At 34.5% G+C, this 18969-nt stretch overlaps 1 protein-coding gene across 1 annotated transcript in view; it reads left to right on the top strand.

Moving 5' to 3' along the window:
• sax (type I BMP receptor saxophone) overlaps window positions 1-18969 on the top strand; it is a 49118-nt gene that overhangs the window by 9492 nt on the left and 20657 nt on the right. The window contains exons 4-10 of the mRNA XM_089648784.1: window positions 1966-2035; window positions 5112-5221; window positions 7050-7174; window positions 9553-9685; window positions 10030-10267; window positions 17038-17223; window positions 17735-17881. Coding sequence (XP_089504910.1) covers window positions 1966-2035; window positions 5112-5221; window positions 7050-7174; window positions 9553-9685; window positions 10030-10267; window positions 17038-17223; window positions 17735-17881 — 1009 coding nt within the window. The remainder of the gene's footprint in view (window positions 1-1965; window positions 2036-5111; window positions 5222-7049; window positions 7175-9552; window positions 9686-10029; window positions 10268-17037; window positions 17224-17734; window positions 17882-18969) is intronic.

Below are 18969 nucleotides of genomic sequence, written 5' to 3'. Positions count from 1 at the left end.
TAAAATAAATAAATAAATTTGACCAGGAATCTAATAATTACTGGTTGGAATTTATAAAAATGTTGGCATTCTCGTCGTATAAATTTAAAGTTGTAATGTTTCTATCAGCCTTGCAAATTATATTGTGGATTTCTGAGCTATTAGCTTTCCTATGGAAAAAATTTCTTAGCATTTCTACCTGATTATGTTTCAAAGAATTTTATTTTGACTATACCTCTACCTCCTAAATTTCTAGCTAATTTTAATTTTTATAATTTATTATTACTAGCGCAGCCCCGTGAAAAATCACAGGATTATTATTATTCAATGAGTGCTCATATCTGATTTCACAATAAGTTTAACAGTAATTGAGTCGTTTTAAATTAAAAATAAGTTCTCTCCAAATAAGAATCTAATCGAGCTTTAAATTTGTTTATATGTATTAGTAGCTTCGATGACCTGTCATGGAAGTTTGTTCCGTGCTTCCACTTCTCTATTTGCGAGCAAGTGTTTTCTAGGATTGGATGCAAAAGAGTTTTATTAAAAAAAAAATAGTGCCCGCGGAGGTTTACATTTTTGTTTGTGGTAAAGATTTCTTGGATGCCAGGGCAACTATAATGTCCAGGTTAAATGTTTAAAGTGTCGATCAAGTCACCCCTTTCTATTCTTTCTTTTTGCTTTGTAATCTTAGTTCTTTGAGTCCATCTTCATATTGCCGGTCTTTCGAAGCTCCTGGCACTTTTGTAAATCGTCTCTGTACTCTCTCTATTAAATCTATATCTTTTGTAAAATATGGACTCTATTTGCAAAACATATTCCAGGAGAGGTTGCACGGCCTCCATGGTCAAAGGGTAATAATAATAATAATATTTGGATGATTTGTATAGCGCCGTTACAGACATTTCAACAATGATCTATGATGTTACTCACTATATATGGAGATAATATACAGTACCATACTTACCCGGTAGGTCACTTGAGATTAACAATAACTAATTGTTTATTAGCGAAATTTAGATACAGGATTAAGGACATAATTGGAAAATTAGATATAATTGGACTTTCTCTCAGGAGTGTTATATTTAATTTAAGGGTATGACAGCTTAAAAAGGTAAGTTTTTAGTTCTGTTGGAGTGAATTCTGTTGGACTTGTTATGGATCTTAGTTCGGAGGGAGTTTATTCCAAGCCTTCGGCCCAGATACTCCGAAAGCGCGATCACCAAACTTAGTATTTGGCTTGCGCTTAGGTTCCATCAGTCTGCTTACAGCTGATGATGTTGCTAATCTAAGAGTTGATTGCTAGTCGAGAGCTAATGCACGAGTTCAAACCCCGGCGTGGCGCAAATTAATTTTATTTGTATTATTTTTGAGCAGTCAATTTGTGAAGCTGAAAGTATTTATATAACCTTAGTTTATTTAAGATGTAATTATGTTTAAACTTTCAGTTTGAGTTAGGAACAGTGGTCAATGATTATTTAATAATTTTTTGTTGTTAAATTATTAGAGAATTTTAAATGAAAATTTTAAACAGAAAAATTAGAAAAAGAAACGGTCGCATCCAGGACCATCGTCTTGCGGGGACACTGCTCTACCAACTGAGCTAATGGGACCCTATTTCCTTCGATCATATTTAACTGTATCATACTTCGAATATGAACTGCCAAAATTATCTTCATTTTTTCAATGCACATTTTTATTGGCTGCTATCTTTATGTATGATCGCAAGATTCACCTCAAACTAAATACAATCTAGATGGTGTCTGGGATAAATATATCCTTTTTTTAATGTTTGAGATGTATTAACTATTTCTGCAAGTCCAGGATAAATAAATATATTTTTTGGAATAGATTAATTAGTAAAACCTCAAATTGTAATATGAATTTGTTCGATGGGTAGTAAATCTAGAAGCCAATCTTTAACCAAATTATGAAGAATATCTTTTGATTTATGTGTTCTTTTAAACAAGGTTCAATGTCAACTTTCAGATACAAATGTCATCTTTGCGACCCGCCAGATTGCGTAGGGGAGACGGAAACGTGTGAGAAAGCCATACACGTAAGTATAAGTTCTGTTTGCCATTTTAATAATGATTTCATTAGCGAAGGGGATATTTTAATTCTCTTTGAATATATATTTATTGTGAAAAACAGTGAATTCAATAACATTTCACAAAATTTAAATTTAAACGTAGTTAAACATTGAACGTAGTTATGCAGAAAGCATCCGGTCCACAATTTTGACAAAAATAAGATATTGTAGTTCGCCGACGGAGTAAGTTCAATTCTATATTCTACTAAAACAAGCCATGCTATTTCTTAGAAAAATTCATAGTAAACGCCTTCTGAAATATTTGTTGATCGCGAAAAAACGATTTAAAATGTGCAGAAAGTGCCTATGGCACTCAAAATACTTTAAATGTCGCTATTTCTCAAAATCAGCATAAAACCTTCACGACGCTTGTAGTTACATACATTTACAGCCTTACTAAAGAAAACAACCTCCCACTCGTTAAATGATGTTTTTGTTAGACAGTGTATAAAGAATGTGAAAGTTATGATTCGAGTTGGTACCAATAAAAAAATAAATTCAACTCTGTTTTTTTTAATTTGGCAAATTCTTCAAGCGCGAAAGCGTCAGTTTTAGACAAGTAATTGTATAATAATAGCATTTATAAAATCTACTTTCATGTTATGTTATAAACTTTGGTTAAAACGGTTATACCATTATTCTAATTGAATTTTATCATTTATATTTTGCAAGAACTTCTTTAGCCCTTCAGTACTTTCATCATGTTTGTCCAGTTTGCAATGTTTTCTGTGTATTTCAAATGCACTATACATATTTTATTTTTTAATTATCCATAAAAACAAGTACTTATTTAGAAACTAGATAAAATTATCTTTCCGCTGTATACATTTAAAATAAACATTACTAATTCTAAATAATTAAATTTTAATATCAAACTTGAAAAACATTGTCAAAAACGCTAACCAGATTTTTTTACTCCAATCATAGAAAAATTGAGAGAACTCGATATTTCTAAAACACATTTGTTTTGTTTGGGGAATTTGTAAGAAAACTGTACCTTCACTTTTATATCGTTCATATAATAAAAAATTAAGAAATATTTTTAAAATTAAATTGATTGTTACGATAGCGGCGCAAAATATGAATTATTAATATTAGCTAATTTTAGGATTTTATTAATTATTACTTCTTTTTCTAACGTCAAAAAAATTAAAAGTAAAGTTCAAAACAAGATGAAAAGTGAGGTGACAGTTTTCTTACTTCTCTTGACGTTAGAAAGAGAAGTAATTAATTATTACTTCTCTTTCTAACGTCAAAAAAATTAAAAGCAAAGTTCAAAACAGGATGAAAAGTGAGGTGACAGTTTTCTTACTTCTCTTGACGTTAGAAAGAGAAGTAATTAATTATTACTTCTCTTTCTAACGTCAAAAAAATTAAAAGCAAAGTTCAAAACAAGATGAAAAGTGAGGTGACAGTTTTCTTACTTCTCTTGACGTTAGAAAGAGAAGTAATTAATTATTACTTCTCTTTCTAACGTCAAAAAAATTAAAAGCAAAGTTCAAAACAGGATGAAAAGTGAGGTGACAGTTTTCTTACTTCTCTTGACGTTAGAAAGAGAAGTAATTAATTATTACTTCTCTTTCTAACGTCAAAAAAATTAAAAGCAAAGTTCAAAACAGGATGAAAAGTGAGGTGACAGTTTTCTTACTTCTCTTGACGTTAGAAAGAGAAGTAATTAATTATTACTTCTCTTTCTAACGTCAAAAAAATTAAAAGTAAAGTTCAAAACAGGATGAAAAGTGAGGTGACAGTTTTCTTACTTCTCTTGACGTTAGAAAGAGAAGTAATTAATTATTACTTCTCTTTCTAACGTCAAAAAAATTAAAAGTAAAGTTCAAAACAGGATGAAAAGTGAGGTGACAGTTTTCTTACTTCTCTTGACGTTAGAAAGAGAAGTAATTAATTATTACTTCTCTTTCTAACGTCAAAAAAATTAAAACCAAAGTTCAAAACAAGATGAAAAGTGAGGTGACAGTTTTCTTGCAAACTCTCTAAATAAAACGACTGTGTTTTTTTAATTTTGATTTTCTGAAATTTTTTTGACGTTTTGATCAAAAATGTTTGGTAAGCTTTCATTTTCAACTTTCTTCATGTTTGAAATTAAAATATTGCACTTTTTAAATATTAAAGTATATTTCGAATACAAAAATCTGATATGTAATTTTATCTAGTTTCTATACGTTTTTAAGACATCTTCAAAATGAAGAAATATATAGAACATTTAAAATGCCTTGGAAATTCAATGAGAAATTATTATTATTTCAAGTTTACACGACGCTATGACTGGATAAGCAATGTACATATCTTATGTATCTTTCCATGAACTATTTAATGTCAGTTTCTATTTTACGTTTCAATTAGTAAGGTTTTTACAGACACGGTCGTTGATCAATTGAATAAAACTTTCACCACTTTTTAGTAAAATCGTTAGTGTTTTTGGTAGCTCTGGCTGTTTTCTGCAGAATGCATATTTGTTTTGTGTTTGTACATATCTTTATTTAGATGTACTCAAATTTTTTCATACATCTAGTAGGAAAATATAAAAAATACAAAAAATAACAATTACATTTTAAGAGAAAAAGATAAATACACAAAATTACATTATATGAGATATCTAGGTGACTAAAATAATATTGGTGAGTATGTTCAACAATCAAAAATTATTTTTTACATATTATAAAGCACATGTCCTACGAAAAGTGCTAAGGCTTGTGGCTTCCTTTATGACATTTGGTAGGTTATTATAAAGTTTTTGCCCTTTATAAAACGTGCTGTTTTGTGTGCATGAAAGTTTAGTTTTGGGAAGCCTAAAATCTCTGCGTCTTCTCGTAGGATAATTGTGAACATTTTCATGGTACATAATATTTATTTGCAGATTATTATATATTATATGTTGTTTGGTTGTCATCATATTTAAATTTTATTTAACAGTAAGGTCAGACATGCCACATCTCCCTTTGTTTCTATAATCTGCAAGCCTAACACTGGTAAAGTAAACCTTCAGAACGTGCTCCGCTAACCGCATTATGTTTTATGTTCCCAGTGCTGGAAGTCACATGTGCGTGACTCCAACGGTGAGGAGCGTTACTCGCGCGGCTGCACTACCAGCGAGGACCAGCTCGACATCAACTGCCACCCTCCGGGCAACAATGTGTATGTTAACACTTTCACTATTAATCAACCCTTTTGACTTCAAGACATTTGTCAGCTTCAAAATAAATGTTATGAATAATTTCTTCTTCAATAATTGCAAATTCTCTTTGTGGCATTATTTTTAATTAAATTTAAATAACAAACTTGGTTTTGCAGCCTGTCTAAATGCAGCGACTTGCATGCGCAATCAGTTTGTGCATAAGTTGCATTCATTTGAAATGTATACAAACCGTTTACACATTATAATCGTCGTCTCAACGTATTTGCTTACTTGTGTAAATTAACGTTCATGCAAACCGTTTGCGCGATATACTGTTTTGCCCTAAGTAAGTAAGGCTGAGCGTGTAGACGGACCTTTAAACCACAATAAAAAGTATACTGATGAAGAAACCTTTGGTTTTAAAACACGTTGATGATTTTTATTAAAAACTAGTGTACTCCGCAATGCTTCACTATTGCTAATGTCTTTCTCGTGCGTCTATGACTTCCTCCATCATTCACTACTGTATACCACAATGTTACTGTTAAAAAACTACATTACATTGACTTTAATTCTACTCCGTATCTCATTACGATGCAGAGATATTGTGTTAAGTATTCCTCGGGCGTCCCCGACTTATTCTACCAGTTAAACCACTCTCTAAACACTCATTTCACTAATAATAACAAACTTTGAAATTTTCATATAAATCTGTCAACTAATTTTTGAGTTTTGCGAGCACAAACATTTGCTGGCTAAATTTTTATATATTAAGATAGTGGTTTAAAACAAAGTTTGTTATTTTCATTTAAGTTATGAATAATGTTTTGTACATGTATTTATTTAAATGACGAAAGGTTTCTCCAATGTACTTTCCCTGTTTACGGTGTTTCGTGTGTCATTAGTTGTCTGCACAGGGCAAGTGAATTTTTCCCTCCAGGTTCTTTTTCAGGGCCTCCCATGTATGGAGTTGTAAAAAAAGAAAAGCCAATAAACAAGAGGCCTCAGGGCCTCCTATGTAGAGTTAACCCTTTCACACCCGCATTATTATTTCCACATATATAAAATATGTCATGCTTGATTTTTTTTTTTTGAATTATTCTACGTTAATTTGAATTAACATTGGACGTCACAGGGTATTTTTTAAATAGTAAGGTAAAATAAACATAACACAAAAGTAATACAAATAACTGTTTCATGTCATAAATGCACAAAATTAGAATGTAGTAATATTCTCTAAGGTTTGAAACAAATAACATTTTAACTAAAATTCATTCAGAAATAATCTAGGATAATAATTTTTTTTTGAATTCGACAAACTAGTTGAAAATATGCCCGTCACTACCAGTGTTAATTTGAATGAACATTGAAATTCATTTACGATATTCTGGCAAATGACTGAACAGTGAATTGAACTGATGTTATTATTATAGAACATATCTTTATGCGTTAAAATATTTGTAATTCGAGTAGAAAATATTGATATCTCACCTTAAATGAAGTAATCAATGACGGCAGAAATTCGATGAAACTCACAATCAGCAGATGTCAAAATATTTATCATTTTGGTGGCGGGAATAAGGAATTCAACCAAGCAGAAAAAATAGACGCCACAGAAAAGATTACAAGTTATAAGAAAACAAAAACATGGCTTTTCTAAATACGTTATAATTTAACCGTTACGGTAAAAAAAATCACAAAGTTCGTGTTAATTTGAATTAACACTGGGGCTGAAAGGGTTAAGATAAAAATCTATTTCCACTGAATTAAAGTTGTTCATTTAATTGTCTCACTGTATTAGAATATGTACATGTGTATGCTATGGATAAATTTAATCACAGAGTGTAGGAATGTAATGTTATTAAGGGGTCACCGCAAGAGGCACACGGCGGGGCAGTTCAACATCACCTGCTGCACGGGGGACATGTGCAACGACGGGGAGTTCCCGCTACTGCCGCCCCTTATCTACAGAGGTGAGTGCTCTCAACTCTCTACTGATCTGATGCTCTGATCAGGTGAACTGAACAGATTATCTCTATAAGTGTTTTGATAGAAAACTGATGTCGTTAACGTGCATAGAGGTAAGGATACGCAACAATGTATGCAATACTATGTTTCTAGGCTGACGTGCACACTTGTTCTAAGTACGCAATGCAAATTTGAATTGTATTATCAAGATATTCAATGGATTTTCTGTTATAAATCACTTTGTCTTTCTAAATCTATTATTTGTTCATCTCCTGTTTTGACAACAAAACGTTCAATAAATATCAATTAGCGCCAAACTTCAAAACATTATTTATTTATTTTGGAATGATTTTTTTACATCTATCAATAATAAACTTACATAAAATACAAATAAAATCTAACGTCAGATTTTTACATAAACATTAAATTATAACAAAACAAGAACAAAACTAGAAACACAAGTAAGATGCACATCAGGGATGTCACCAACATTTCCAATTAAAGTGGGGGTACACCAAGGATCTGTCCTCAGCCCATTGCTATTCATAATGGTCATGAATTACCTAACGAGTCAAGAAATGAACAGTATTCTCAAGACTATGCTTTTTGCAGATGATGTAGTACTGATAGAAGAAAATCATTGTGATCTACAAAATAGCCTGGAAAGGTGGAGAAAGATCCTGGAGGATAATGGACTTAAAATTAGCAGGAAAAAGACGGAATATTTGTATTTACCATTTGAAGACCCAAATGCTGTAACTCCTTCGATTCAATTGGATGGAGTAACATTAGCCAACTGTGACTCATTTAAGTATCTGGGCTCACTCATCCACAGAGACGGAGGATGTGCAGCGGATGTCAACCATAGGATAGGAGTGGGATGGATGAAATTTAGATCCGTAACAGGAATTTTGTGCGACACGAAAATGCCAATAAAACTTAAAGGAAAGACATACCAGACTATTGTTAGACCCGCGATAATGTATGGCTCCGAATGCTGGACTATGTACAACTTCTACTCTAGGCAACTCGAATCAGCAGAAATGCGAATGCTTAGATGGACGGCAGGAGTATCATTAAAAGATAAAATTAAAAGCTCACGCATTCGTGGTAGCCTGGGTGTCACTGACATAAACAGTAAGCTAGAGGAACGACAGTTAAGATGGTATGGGCACATAAGACGGAGACCACCAGACCACACAGTGAAGCAGGCAATGTCTATAGAGCTTCAAAGACAGTCATCCAGAGGTAGACCAAAGAACTCCTGGATGACCCAATGCTCCAAAATCCTACAAAGAAACGGCCTAGATGAAAGCGACACTCAGAACCGAAGAAGCTATAACCTGAGAACGAGAAGAGCCGACCCCAACAGCCTACCTAGGCAATGAGTTGGGATAGTGCTAGGAAGAAGAAGAAGATTAAATTATAACAAAAAACTAAAGGTCACCAGTATCCGTGGGCTAAATAATTTACGAAAAATACAAAATTGGAAATATTTCATAAAATATGATACAAGAACTATATGATAATATACAATTTTTTTATTTATTTATCTATCAATATAAAGTTTTTTACGTGTATTTATCGACGTCTGTCTCACTAGGGTATACCTGTGTCGAGACAGACGTATTCAGATACTTATTCAATGGATTTTCTGTTATAAATCACTTTGTCTTTCTAAATCTATTATTTGTTCATCTCCTGTTTTGACAACAAAACGTTCAATAAATGTCAATTAGCGCCAAACTTCAAAACATTATTTATTTATTTTGGAAATCAACCGACTAATTATCCTCACTGGACTAACAGCAATAATCACTAATATATACCTACAACTAAACTGAACAAGTGTTATAAAATGGATGACATTCAACTGGACAGGATTCATAGCAACAACATGATAACTTGCAGTGTGTTATTAAAGATTATTCAAATAAAAATGTTCTTAAGTTACACGTAACGTTAAACGTCAAATCAACTCGTTGGGAGACCTTTCACCACCGCCATCCTTCTTTCACACGTCCCGCGCAGATCTGGACAGTGCAGATCGGTGTTGCATGAGAAGCCGAGGAATGCTTTGCATGTGACGAGTGTGTTTCTAAAGCATCTATTTTCCTAGAACATGCCTGGATTGTAAGTTATCCAAGTGACTTAATTCGTTGCGTACGTTGCCCTTAGTGGGTCCTTACCTTAAGACATACCTTAAGATAAATTCAATATGGAAGGCTGGTATGGGTATTGCCGCATCGGTACCATCACCCCAAGTGGTTCTGCATGCAAGCTTAGGGTTAGATTTTCAAATATGTAGGACATTGCATTTTTCAATATTGAGTTTTAGAAGTCAACATGATCTAACATTGTTTATTTGCCCGTATATTTGCAGATTCGGTGTCGTCCATCCCGTGGGCAGGCTACGCCTACTCGTGGAAGCTGTGGCTGGTCATCGTGGCGCCCGTTCTCATCATCGTAGCACTGGTGGCCCTCATTGTGATGCTCCTCATGAGAAGGTCCAACCGGTGAGCCAATCTCTTTCTGTCTCAACAGCTTCTATGACTTTCATGGCACACAAATTCAAATGTGGCATTGTCGTCAAAAATTTTGTTTTATATTACATTAAAAAGATCTCCCTTAAACGCCGATTCTAGGTCCATATCTGCCAATGTGATCTGACATGCATGAGAACATGATAGTTGTGGTTTTACAGCATCTCGGATGCTAGTAAGTTTTCTTGAGTATTCTGTTTTTGTCTGTTTGCTGGGTTGGTAATTACTTGAAAAATATTTTTTTCAGATTTGTTTCCGTATTAAAATGTCAAAAACCTCGAAATAATATTTTAATAAATCTTAAACTTTCTCTGTAGGTCCAAGATGTCGCGTGCCGCCCTGCGCAAGCTCTCCCTGCAGCGCTCAGCCGCTGACGAGCCGTCCGGCGCAAACTCGGCCCAGCAGCAACAGCTGTTGCGCGCTACGGCGGCCGGTGATTCAACCTTGCGCCGCTACCTCGAGTCCTCGCTGACCTCGGGCAGCGGGAGCGGCCTGCCTCTGCTGGTGCAGCGCACGCTGGCCAGGCAAATCGCGCTGGCCGAGTGCGTCGGCAAGGTAACAATCACGGCTGAAGCTAGCTAATCTAACCTTCTTCTTTGACCTCTCCTCTCCCCCAAATCGGCCCAGCAACAGCAGTCGCTGTGAGCGACAACGAAAATATATTGAAAATCAATTTCTTAAGAATCAAAACATTATTATATATTTATTTTAAATTTTGTCTTTGATGACATCCATATTTATGTTTGTAATTTTCTAACTTAACTAAACTGCAAACTGTGTGTACGATAAAATTGTTAATTTATTTTAAATAATTTATTATTTTGAATCCAGCACAACGTGGCTTTCTATAATGCGGGATTCACCGTTTAATAATTATTAATTAAGTAGCGCAGACCCGTGTAAAATCGCGGGGTATTATAATTGTAGGATTTGTGAAGTTAAAAGAATTTATAAAACATATTTGTCCCAAAATCGCCCTTCAATAGAATAAATTTACCCATTGGATGTTGGTAAACTTGACAAATTACAACATTACATCGAAATTACAACATCTTTGCAACGATTTTATAGAAATACAAGACACTTTATATACATGATTGAACAAAAAATGTAGTATCGCTTATGAAAAAAGGGGCCGCTAAAGTATGTCCACTGGACCTGTATAGTTTGGTAAAACCATGCGCATTGTCTCTGTCTCAAGCATTTGAATAAAGGAAATGCTATCTTTAATTGTTATTATAACCTTCTTGTAACTATATTCAGTTAAACACATCTACAGGGTGGCCACAGACCTGGAAAACCGGGAAAACCGGGAATTATCAGGGAATTTTACCGAACCGGGAATTATCAGGGAAATGTCAGGGAATTTTAAAATATTCTTAAAATATCAGGGAATTCCAACAATAAAACGAAATTCGTTATTTACGATTTGTGAAGTCCCAAAGTTGTGTTTTATTACTTTTACTTGCGGCCTGTGTAACAAAAGATATGCCTACAAAGACAAACTAAATAAGTAGGTATTTTTTTATTATTATTTTCGTAAATAGCCCTTGCAACACAATCATGTCGTAAACCACCCGCCTTGATTTTTACCCTATACTATGTAGGTGCGAAATCTGTAAAGAAAAAGCTAGCAAAGTTACAACAAAGTGTCAAAAGGGTCGGACACCCAGTACGGTCGTAATAAAATTTAAAGATCATCATTATCAACATTTTTACAAAGTATCAATACAGTAGAACCTTGTTAATTCGAAATCCGCGGGACATCAAAAATCAAATTTCGAATTAAGGAATTCCCACGTAATTCGAATTTTTATGAAAAAAAAAAAAATACGCCGAAAATCGATTTTCTCGGCCGCCTCTTCAAATCCGGGTGGTATTTTAGTTGTAAATTCGTATTAATACCAATTATTTCTTTATTTTCGCGGCCGATTACCGTAGCGGCGGGCCCTTTAAATTCAGATATTCGCAATAAATTCGTAAAAATGCTATATATTTACGCGTAAATCGAGATTTCGCTGCCGATTTCGGTCGCGGCCTACCCTTTAAATTGAGATATTCGTAAAAATACAATATATTTCCGCGTAAATCGAGATTTCGCGGTAATTTTCCGTCGCAGCCGGCACATTATTTCAAATATCTGAATTTAAATTCGTAAAAATACGATATATTTCCGCGTTAAACGAGAATTCGCGGCCGTATTCCGTCGCGACCAGCTCTTAAAATTCAGATTCGAAAAAAATTCGCAAAAATACGATATATTTCCGTGTAAATCGAGAATGCGCGGCCGATTTCCGTCGCGGCCGACCCTTTAAATTAAGATATTTCATGTAAATTCGTAAAAATATGAAATATTTCCGCGTAAATCGAATTTTATCGGCAGTTTTTCGTCGCGGCCGGCCTTTTAAGTTCAGATATTTGAAGTAAATTCGTAAAAATATGTCATATTTCGGCGTGAATCGAAATTTTTCGGTCGATTTCCGTCACGCCGTATTTTTTAACTCGGATATTCGAAGTAAAGTTAGTAAAAATACGATATATTTCCGCTTTAATTGAAATTTCGCGTCCGATTTCCGTCGCGGCGGGCCCTTAAAATTTCAGATATTCGAAATAAATTCGTAAAAATACGGTATATTTACGCGTAAATCGAGATTTCGCGGCCGATTCCGTCGCAGCGGGCCATTTAAATTCAAATATTCGAAATAAATTCGTAAATATACGATACATTTACGCGTAAATCGAAATTTCGCGGCCGAGATTCGTCGCGGCCGACCCTTTAAATACTATATTTGGTGTAAACTCGTAAAACTACGACATATATCCGCGTAAAACGTATTTTCTTCGCCCTTCAAACTCGGATATTCGAAATAAATTTGAAAAAATACAACATTCCAGTGTAAATCGATTCAGATTTACACAATAATAATACTAATTAGGATGATGTATAACCACGTAAAAATACATTTTTCGGCGTTTTACCGCCACGGCTGACTTTTAGATTCAGATTTACGAAATATTATGATTTATTTTCGCAAAAATCAAATTTTTTCGAATTTCACGAACAAATTTTCGTGCGCGGAGAAAAATAAATTTCGAATTACGAATTAACGAATTTCGAATTAAAAAAATTTTTGTATGAAAAATTTTTTCTGCGGTAATTTTTTTGGCGAAAATTTCGAATTACGCGTTTTTTCGAATTATCGGGGTTCTACTGTACTTACTTTTGTTTATTTGTCTATTTTTGTCTGGTCTTTTTATTTGTACACAAATTGTCTTCAGGCGAAATATCATAAATTTGTAATAAGTGTATTTTGTTTTGAATAGATCATTGTGGTGCAAAGAAATAATAAATGCTTTAGATCAGGGGTGTCCAAACTAGATGGGACCCAGGGCCAATAAAAAAGACTAAATACATTGGTGGGCCGCAAAATATTTATAAAAATAAAATACTGGTAATAATACGTAATATCGTTATTTTATTATCTACTTTTTCATTAATTTGTCTTTTACAATTCTGTCAACATCAACCTCAATACTAGTGGTAGCTAGGCGCAGTGCATGTTTAAGTGAAGTATCTGTCAATGAAGACCTGTATTTCGATTTAATAAACTTCATTGTTGAATATGCACTTTCACAAAGGTAGGTACTGCCCATCATCGAGCCCATTTTTTGCCCGAAATTCGTCAGTTTCGGGAAACGTTCAGCGAGGAGCTTAAAAAAATCAATTCCTGTTTCTGTTCTGCCCTTGTAAAAGGGGTCTGATTGCAGATCACACAGTTCCAATTGATAATCAATCTTCACACTCGCAACTGCGATCGTTAATGGATGAGTAAAGAGAGCTATATCACTCTCAATTTTTTTTAAATCTGCAAAACGCCGCTCAAATTCGACGATTATTTCGTCCATGTATTTGAGGTGGTCCAAAAAATTACATTCTTCAAAATTTTTCATCTCTAAATAATGTTCTTTACAACTTGAAAAAAAAGAAAAATCATTTTGTTGTAGAGACGTTTTGAACAATTTCAGTTTACTTCTGAATCCATTCACATTTCCGTACATGTTGGCTATATTGAGGTTTTTACCTTGCAATTTTAAATTTAATTCATTCAAGTGTTGCGTCATATCAGTTAAAAACGCAAGATCAGCCAGAAACTGAGGATCTCGCATTTTATCTTGTAGTTCAGAAGTGTCAGATGATATCTCATTTTTTAGAAATAAAGGTATTTCTTTTCTTAAGGCGAAAAAGCGTTGCAAGCACTGGCCAGCACTTAGCCATCTGATTTCCGAATGCAATAGTAAATCTCCATAGTTTGCATCGATTTCACTTAAAAAGTCTCTAAATTTTCTATGTGTCAATGCCCTGTTTCCACCTCTAATCAAATTGGTTATCCTTATAACAACTTTCATAGCATTCATTTGACGCAAAGATTTTCCACACAAGGCTTCCTGATGTATAATACAATGCAACAACGGGCAATCAATGCCATTTTGTGTTAGAAGTCCCGCGAATCCTGTCACTGTCCCGGTCATAGCTTTTGCCCCATCGGTCACAATACAAGAACACTTACGAAATCCTCCATATTCTACTATAGTTTTGTTAACCGCTTCAAATATATCACTGCCTTTAGTTGTTCCATGAAATGGTATTAAATCCAGCATTTCTTCCGTGATTGTAAAATCTTTGGAAATGCAACGTATAAAGATTATTAATTGACTGACATCGGTCTGGTCGGTACTTTCATCCAAACATATTGAATAGTATTCGCAATCTACAAAGTAATCACATATTTTTTTTGTAATATAATTACCCATGTCCTCTATTCGTCGCGCCACCGTTTGATGAGATAATGCAACAGATTCAAACTTTTCCGCTAATTTCGGCTGCATAAAGCGTTTAGCCATTTCAACTGCGCATTTTTTTTATTAAAACTCCATCACTAAATGGTTTTTTTGCTCTGGCTAATTGTAATGAAACTTCATATGAGGCAGCCAAGCTTTGTTCATTCTCAGTACTTACTTTTGAAAACATACTTGTTTGCTGTATTAGTTTTTTTTTGTACTCAGCCACCATAACTTTTCTTGCTTCACCGACATGTTTTTTATACTTTTCTTCATGTAAAGAAGTATAGTGTCGCTTAACATTATATTCTTTACTTACAGATAAAACTTGCATACAAATCAAACACTGAATTTTATTGTTATTGTTGGAGATAAAGTAGTCTAACTCCCATTTCGCATTGAATGTACGATTTTCTTCACTTAACTTCCTCTTCTTTGTAGACATGATGAAAAGTTCAATATATTCAAACACAAAGCGAACAACGTAATACCAAACTTTAAAATAATGTAAAAGTCTTTAATAACCTGATAGTAACCTTGCGCAATCAAAACTTTCATTGCGTTGAATGACAAGTGACAAACAAATGCCCAATGAACGATGCGCGGTAGGTACCTATTTTGAGTTCGGGGAATTCCCCGAATTCTCGAGTCAATAGTGATGTGAGCGACGTGATCGAACATACCCAAAACGTTTGAATTTCGTCGCGAGAAAAATAGTTTGCTCATTAATGTATTTAAAACTTCGAACAAAGAAGATAATGAACTAAAATCTGAATAATAATTGCTTTCATACAAAATGTGACAAGAAATAAATAAAGTAACTAAGTTAAAACAAATATTATTTAAAATAAATATAGTTTAAAAAAACTAAAAAACACGCTTTTAAATAATATCGAACTAAAAACTTCAAAATAATTTTTAAAATAAGCTTAAAGCAATAATGAATGAAAAATGATAGTATTATTGTTAAAAAGCGTGGGCGCTTTGTGCCATATTTTTCTTATATCGTGCGCCCGACGCTTTTTCACAATAATACTATCATTTTTCATTCATTATTGCTTTAAGCTTATTTTAAAAATTATTTTGAAGTTTTTAGTTCGATATTATTTAAAAGCGTGTTTTTTAGTTTTTTTAAACTATATTTATTTTTCACTTTTTAGTTTCGTATGCTACAAAAGCGTGTTTTTTTAGTTTCTTTAAACTATATTTATTTAATGGTAGTTTCTTTATTACCGACTATGGTTCTAACAGGTAACTTTTATTCCGGAGAGGGAGCCTGAGAAACGGCTACCACTAGGGCCGAGGAAGGCAGCAGGAGAGTTACATACAAGCAAGCAAACAAGCAAGCAAGCAAGCAAACAAACAAACATACAAGTGAAGTTAATATAAAAGCGTGTTAATAAAGTATTATTATATGCAGTGGGTACACCTACAGACCTCTTTGTAGTCGGTGTAACCGAACCGGACTTTTTTTTGAAGTCGGTTAAAAAAAGGTTCAATGGGCCGCAATAATCTAAACCGCGGGCCGCATGCGGCCCGCGGGCCGTGGTTTGGACAGCCCTGCTTTAGATGACGGAATTCCTTTTATTTATGTATCTGTTCTAATTTTCTGGCGTAGATGAAAATCGTGAAGGACATATCGTTCAAAAATAAAATTTTGAACGATATGTCCTTTATACCAAATAAAACATATCAGGGAAAAATATAGAAACTGCCCTGGAAAACCTGGAATTATCAGGGAATTTTGAAATCCGTTTTTTGTGGCCACCCTGATCTACAATTTCTGCGAAAGTGTTGCCTTCTGCATGTAATCTAGGTACAAGGGAGTATCTAAATGACTCAGTCCTGATATTATTGTTGCAATTAAAAAGAATTTTCGATCAATTAGTTCTAGTTGGTATGTTGAAGGTAATTAGACTCAATAAATCAGGGCTGTCTATAACTACATTGAAAATTTTAATAATTAATCGGAAATAAGTCTTCTATCTGAGAGTTTTAATAATTTTAATTATTTCATCAAGTGGTTGTAATTTATAGTTTCCATTGGTAGACCGAGTTTATAGTTATTATATCTTAGAAATTTATGCTGAATTTTTTTCACTGGAATCTGAGTGAATTTTAATTCATTTTTTAAAAATTAATTTAAATTAAAAGTTCATTGACTTTGAAAAATTTTAAGCATTACGCAGGAATTTTTCACATTACTTATCAACTAACCCATGCACCAACAACTGAAATTAGTATGTTTAAAGTCGGGGATGCCCGAGGAAGACATGGCACGATCAAGTGAATCAGATACTCGAGTCGGGCCATGTCAAGAGTCAAAATAATAGAAGAGTATGTATGAATGTGAATGAGGCAAGAAGTGTGTGCCAATACCGATTTGTTTGGCGATCCGTCCTCTCTGCCTACCCCCGCGGAAAAAAACGGCGTGATGGTTAGTTAGTAAGTTATTTAGTTAATAGTGTATTTTGTGAAATGTTTAGGGGAGGTACGGTGAGGTGTGGCGCGGGCAGTGGCACGCTGACAGCGTGGCGGTGAAGATATTCTTCTCACGCGATGAAGCGTCGTGGCGGCGCGAAACGGAGATCTACAGCACCGTGCTGCTGCGCCACGAGTCCATCCTTGGATACATCGGCAGCGACATGACCAGCCGAAACAGCTGCACCCAGGTATAAACAAAATACTATAATTATTGTTATCTGTGTAAAATTATAGGATAGTCTGAATTATTAACAAATCACTTCCAATTTTTTAAATATATAAAATAAAACATACGATAAGTCGTAGCGTGTACTCCAGTCCTAATATTTAACCAATTATTAACCAAAAAAAATTCTTGAACAAGTGAGTGCTCCTATTGCCAGTTTTTAAACATAGAATAAAGAGGAACACAAGAAATGCGATATGAGCGTATTTCTGTCCGATGGAGCCTTAAATTTAAAATACAGAAATTTGTTTCATCATCATTATTAAATTTTCATTTCGATCAAATGTAATGGCGAAATGATGTCAGGCACTGTAAGAGAGACAGAGCGCGTGCTAAATGGGCAGAACCAAAAGATACCAAATCGGTAGTGACATCGGTTTTCAAATCTACATGGAAGGCATTTCTTGTGTGTATTGTGTAGTGATTGAGAGTTACTGTATAGATTCTGACCATGAATGTAATGTTGTTTCCAGCTGTGGCTGATAACTCACTACCACGCCCTGGGCTCGCTGTACGATCACCTGAACCGCACCACCCTCAGCCACCACCAGATGATGGCCATCTGTCTCTCCACGGCCAACGGGCTGGTGCACCTTCACACGGAGATCTTCGGCACTCAGGTACGCATCACACTCTTCGACTGTTTAAAACTATCAAACATACTGGACATATTCATTTTCACTTCACATCACCTTGTAGTCCAAGCGATGACCGTATAATATCCTAATCAATGAACCAAATGAGTACTGGACATTGATGACAAATAAGATTAGTAGGAAAAACGCATTCTGCCAGAAATCTCCTCAGGACGAATCCTGGAAAGGGACCACTTCCGGTGTCATTTGGCGGGAACAAAAATCCAACATGTTACCTAACTAAAAGTCGATACCATGACTTATTCAGAGTACCAAAAGGCAAAACTGACGTCCTGGCAAAGCATAGCATGACGAGGGGAGTGGTGCTGTTGAACGAACTAGCAAAGAATTTGTATGTAAGTGACTGTTCTCTAAATGACCTAAAACAATTATTGAAGAGTCACTTACCAAAATGCTGATATGATGTAAAATTGTACTGTAACTGGAATGAATGTTCTGTTGTACGCTTAGTTATGAAAAAAAATCCATTCTGCCATCACCTCTCCTCTAGGGGCTGGTCCATTTATGAGTACTTTGGATTGTCTCATTCCGGGTGCCCTCTCCCATTCATTCCAGTTCTGGAATTTCTTACAATCATTATATAATCTCATCTTCTGCCCCCTTGTCTTATCAGGACGGGGACCCAACACTTTGACGGTGTGACTCCAGGTGAACTTGAATAGAACTTTCACAGAACTCGAATATTAACTTTGAAATTTTATGAATTGTTCAAGTTCTGTGAAACGACTGGCCTTTAGTAATAATAATAATAAAGTGTTTATTCCGGTATGTGGGGAGGTTAGTGCAGTCACACACATTCCATATAGAGAGATACAAAAAAATATATAATCAAAAACAAAAAGATAGAACAGAAAAACAAAGAAAAAAAAAACAGAATAAATTGAAAATAAAATAGAATAAAATGATAAAATAAATAGAATAATAGAAAGTTGAAGCCTTTAGGGAGCCGTGACTATATTAGGGGCTAGTATTTTTCTCCAGTGTGCGTCAATGCTGGAGGATGGAGTGAGGCGGGCTTCCATAGTGAGGATATTTCCAGAGCTTCTTATCCT

This window comes from Hesperophylax consimilis, chromosome 28 (genome assembly GCF_061612785.1).
Source record: "Hesperophylax consimilis isolate HC1 chromosome 28, BYU_Hcon_1.0, whole genome shotgun sequence".
In the NCBI taxonomy this organism is placed as follows: Eukaryota; Metazoa; Arthropoda; class Insecta; order Trichoptera; family Limnephilidae; genus Hesperophylax; species Hesperophylax consimilis.
Note: the sequence above shows the minus strand (reverse complement) of the source record. Positions and strands in the feature narration are given on the sequence as shown.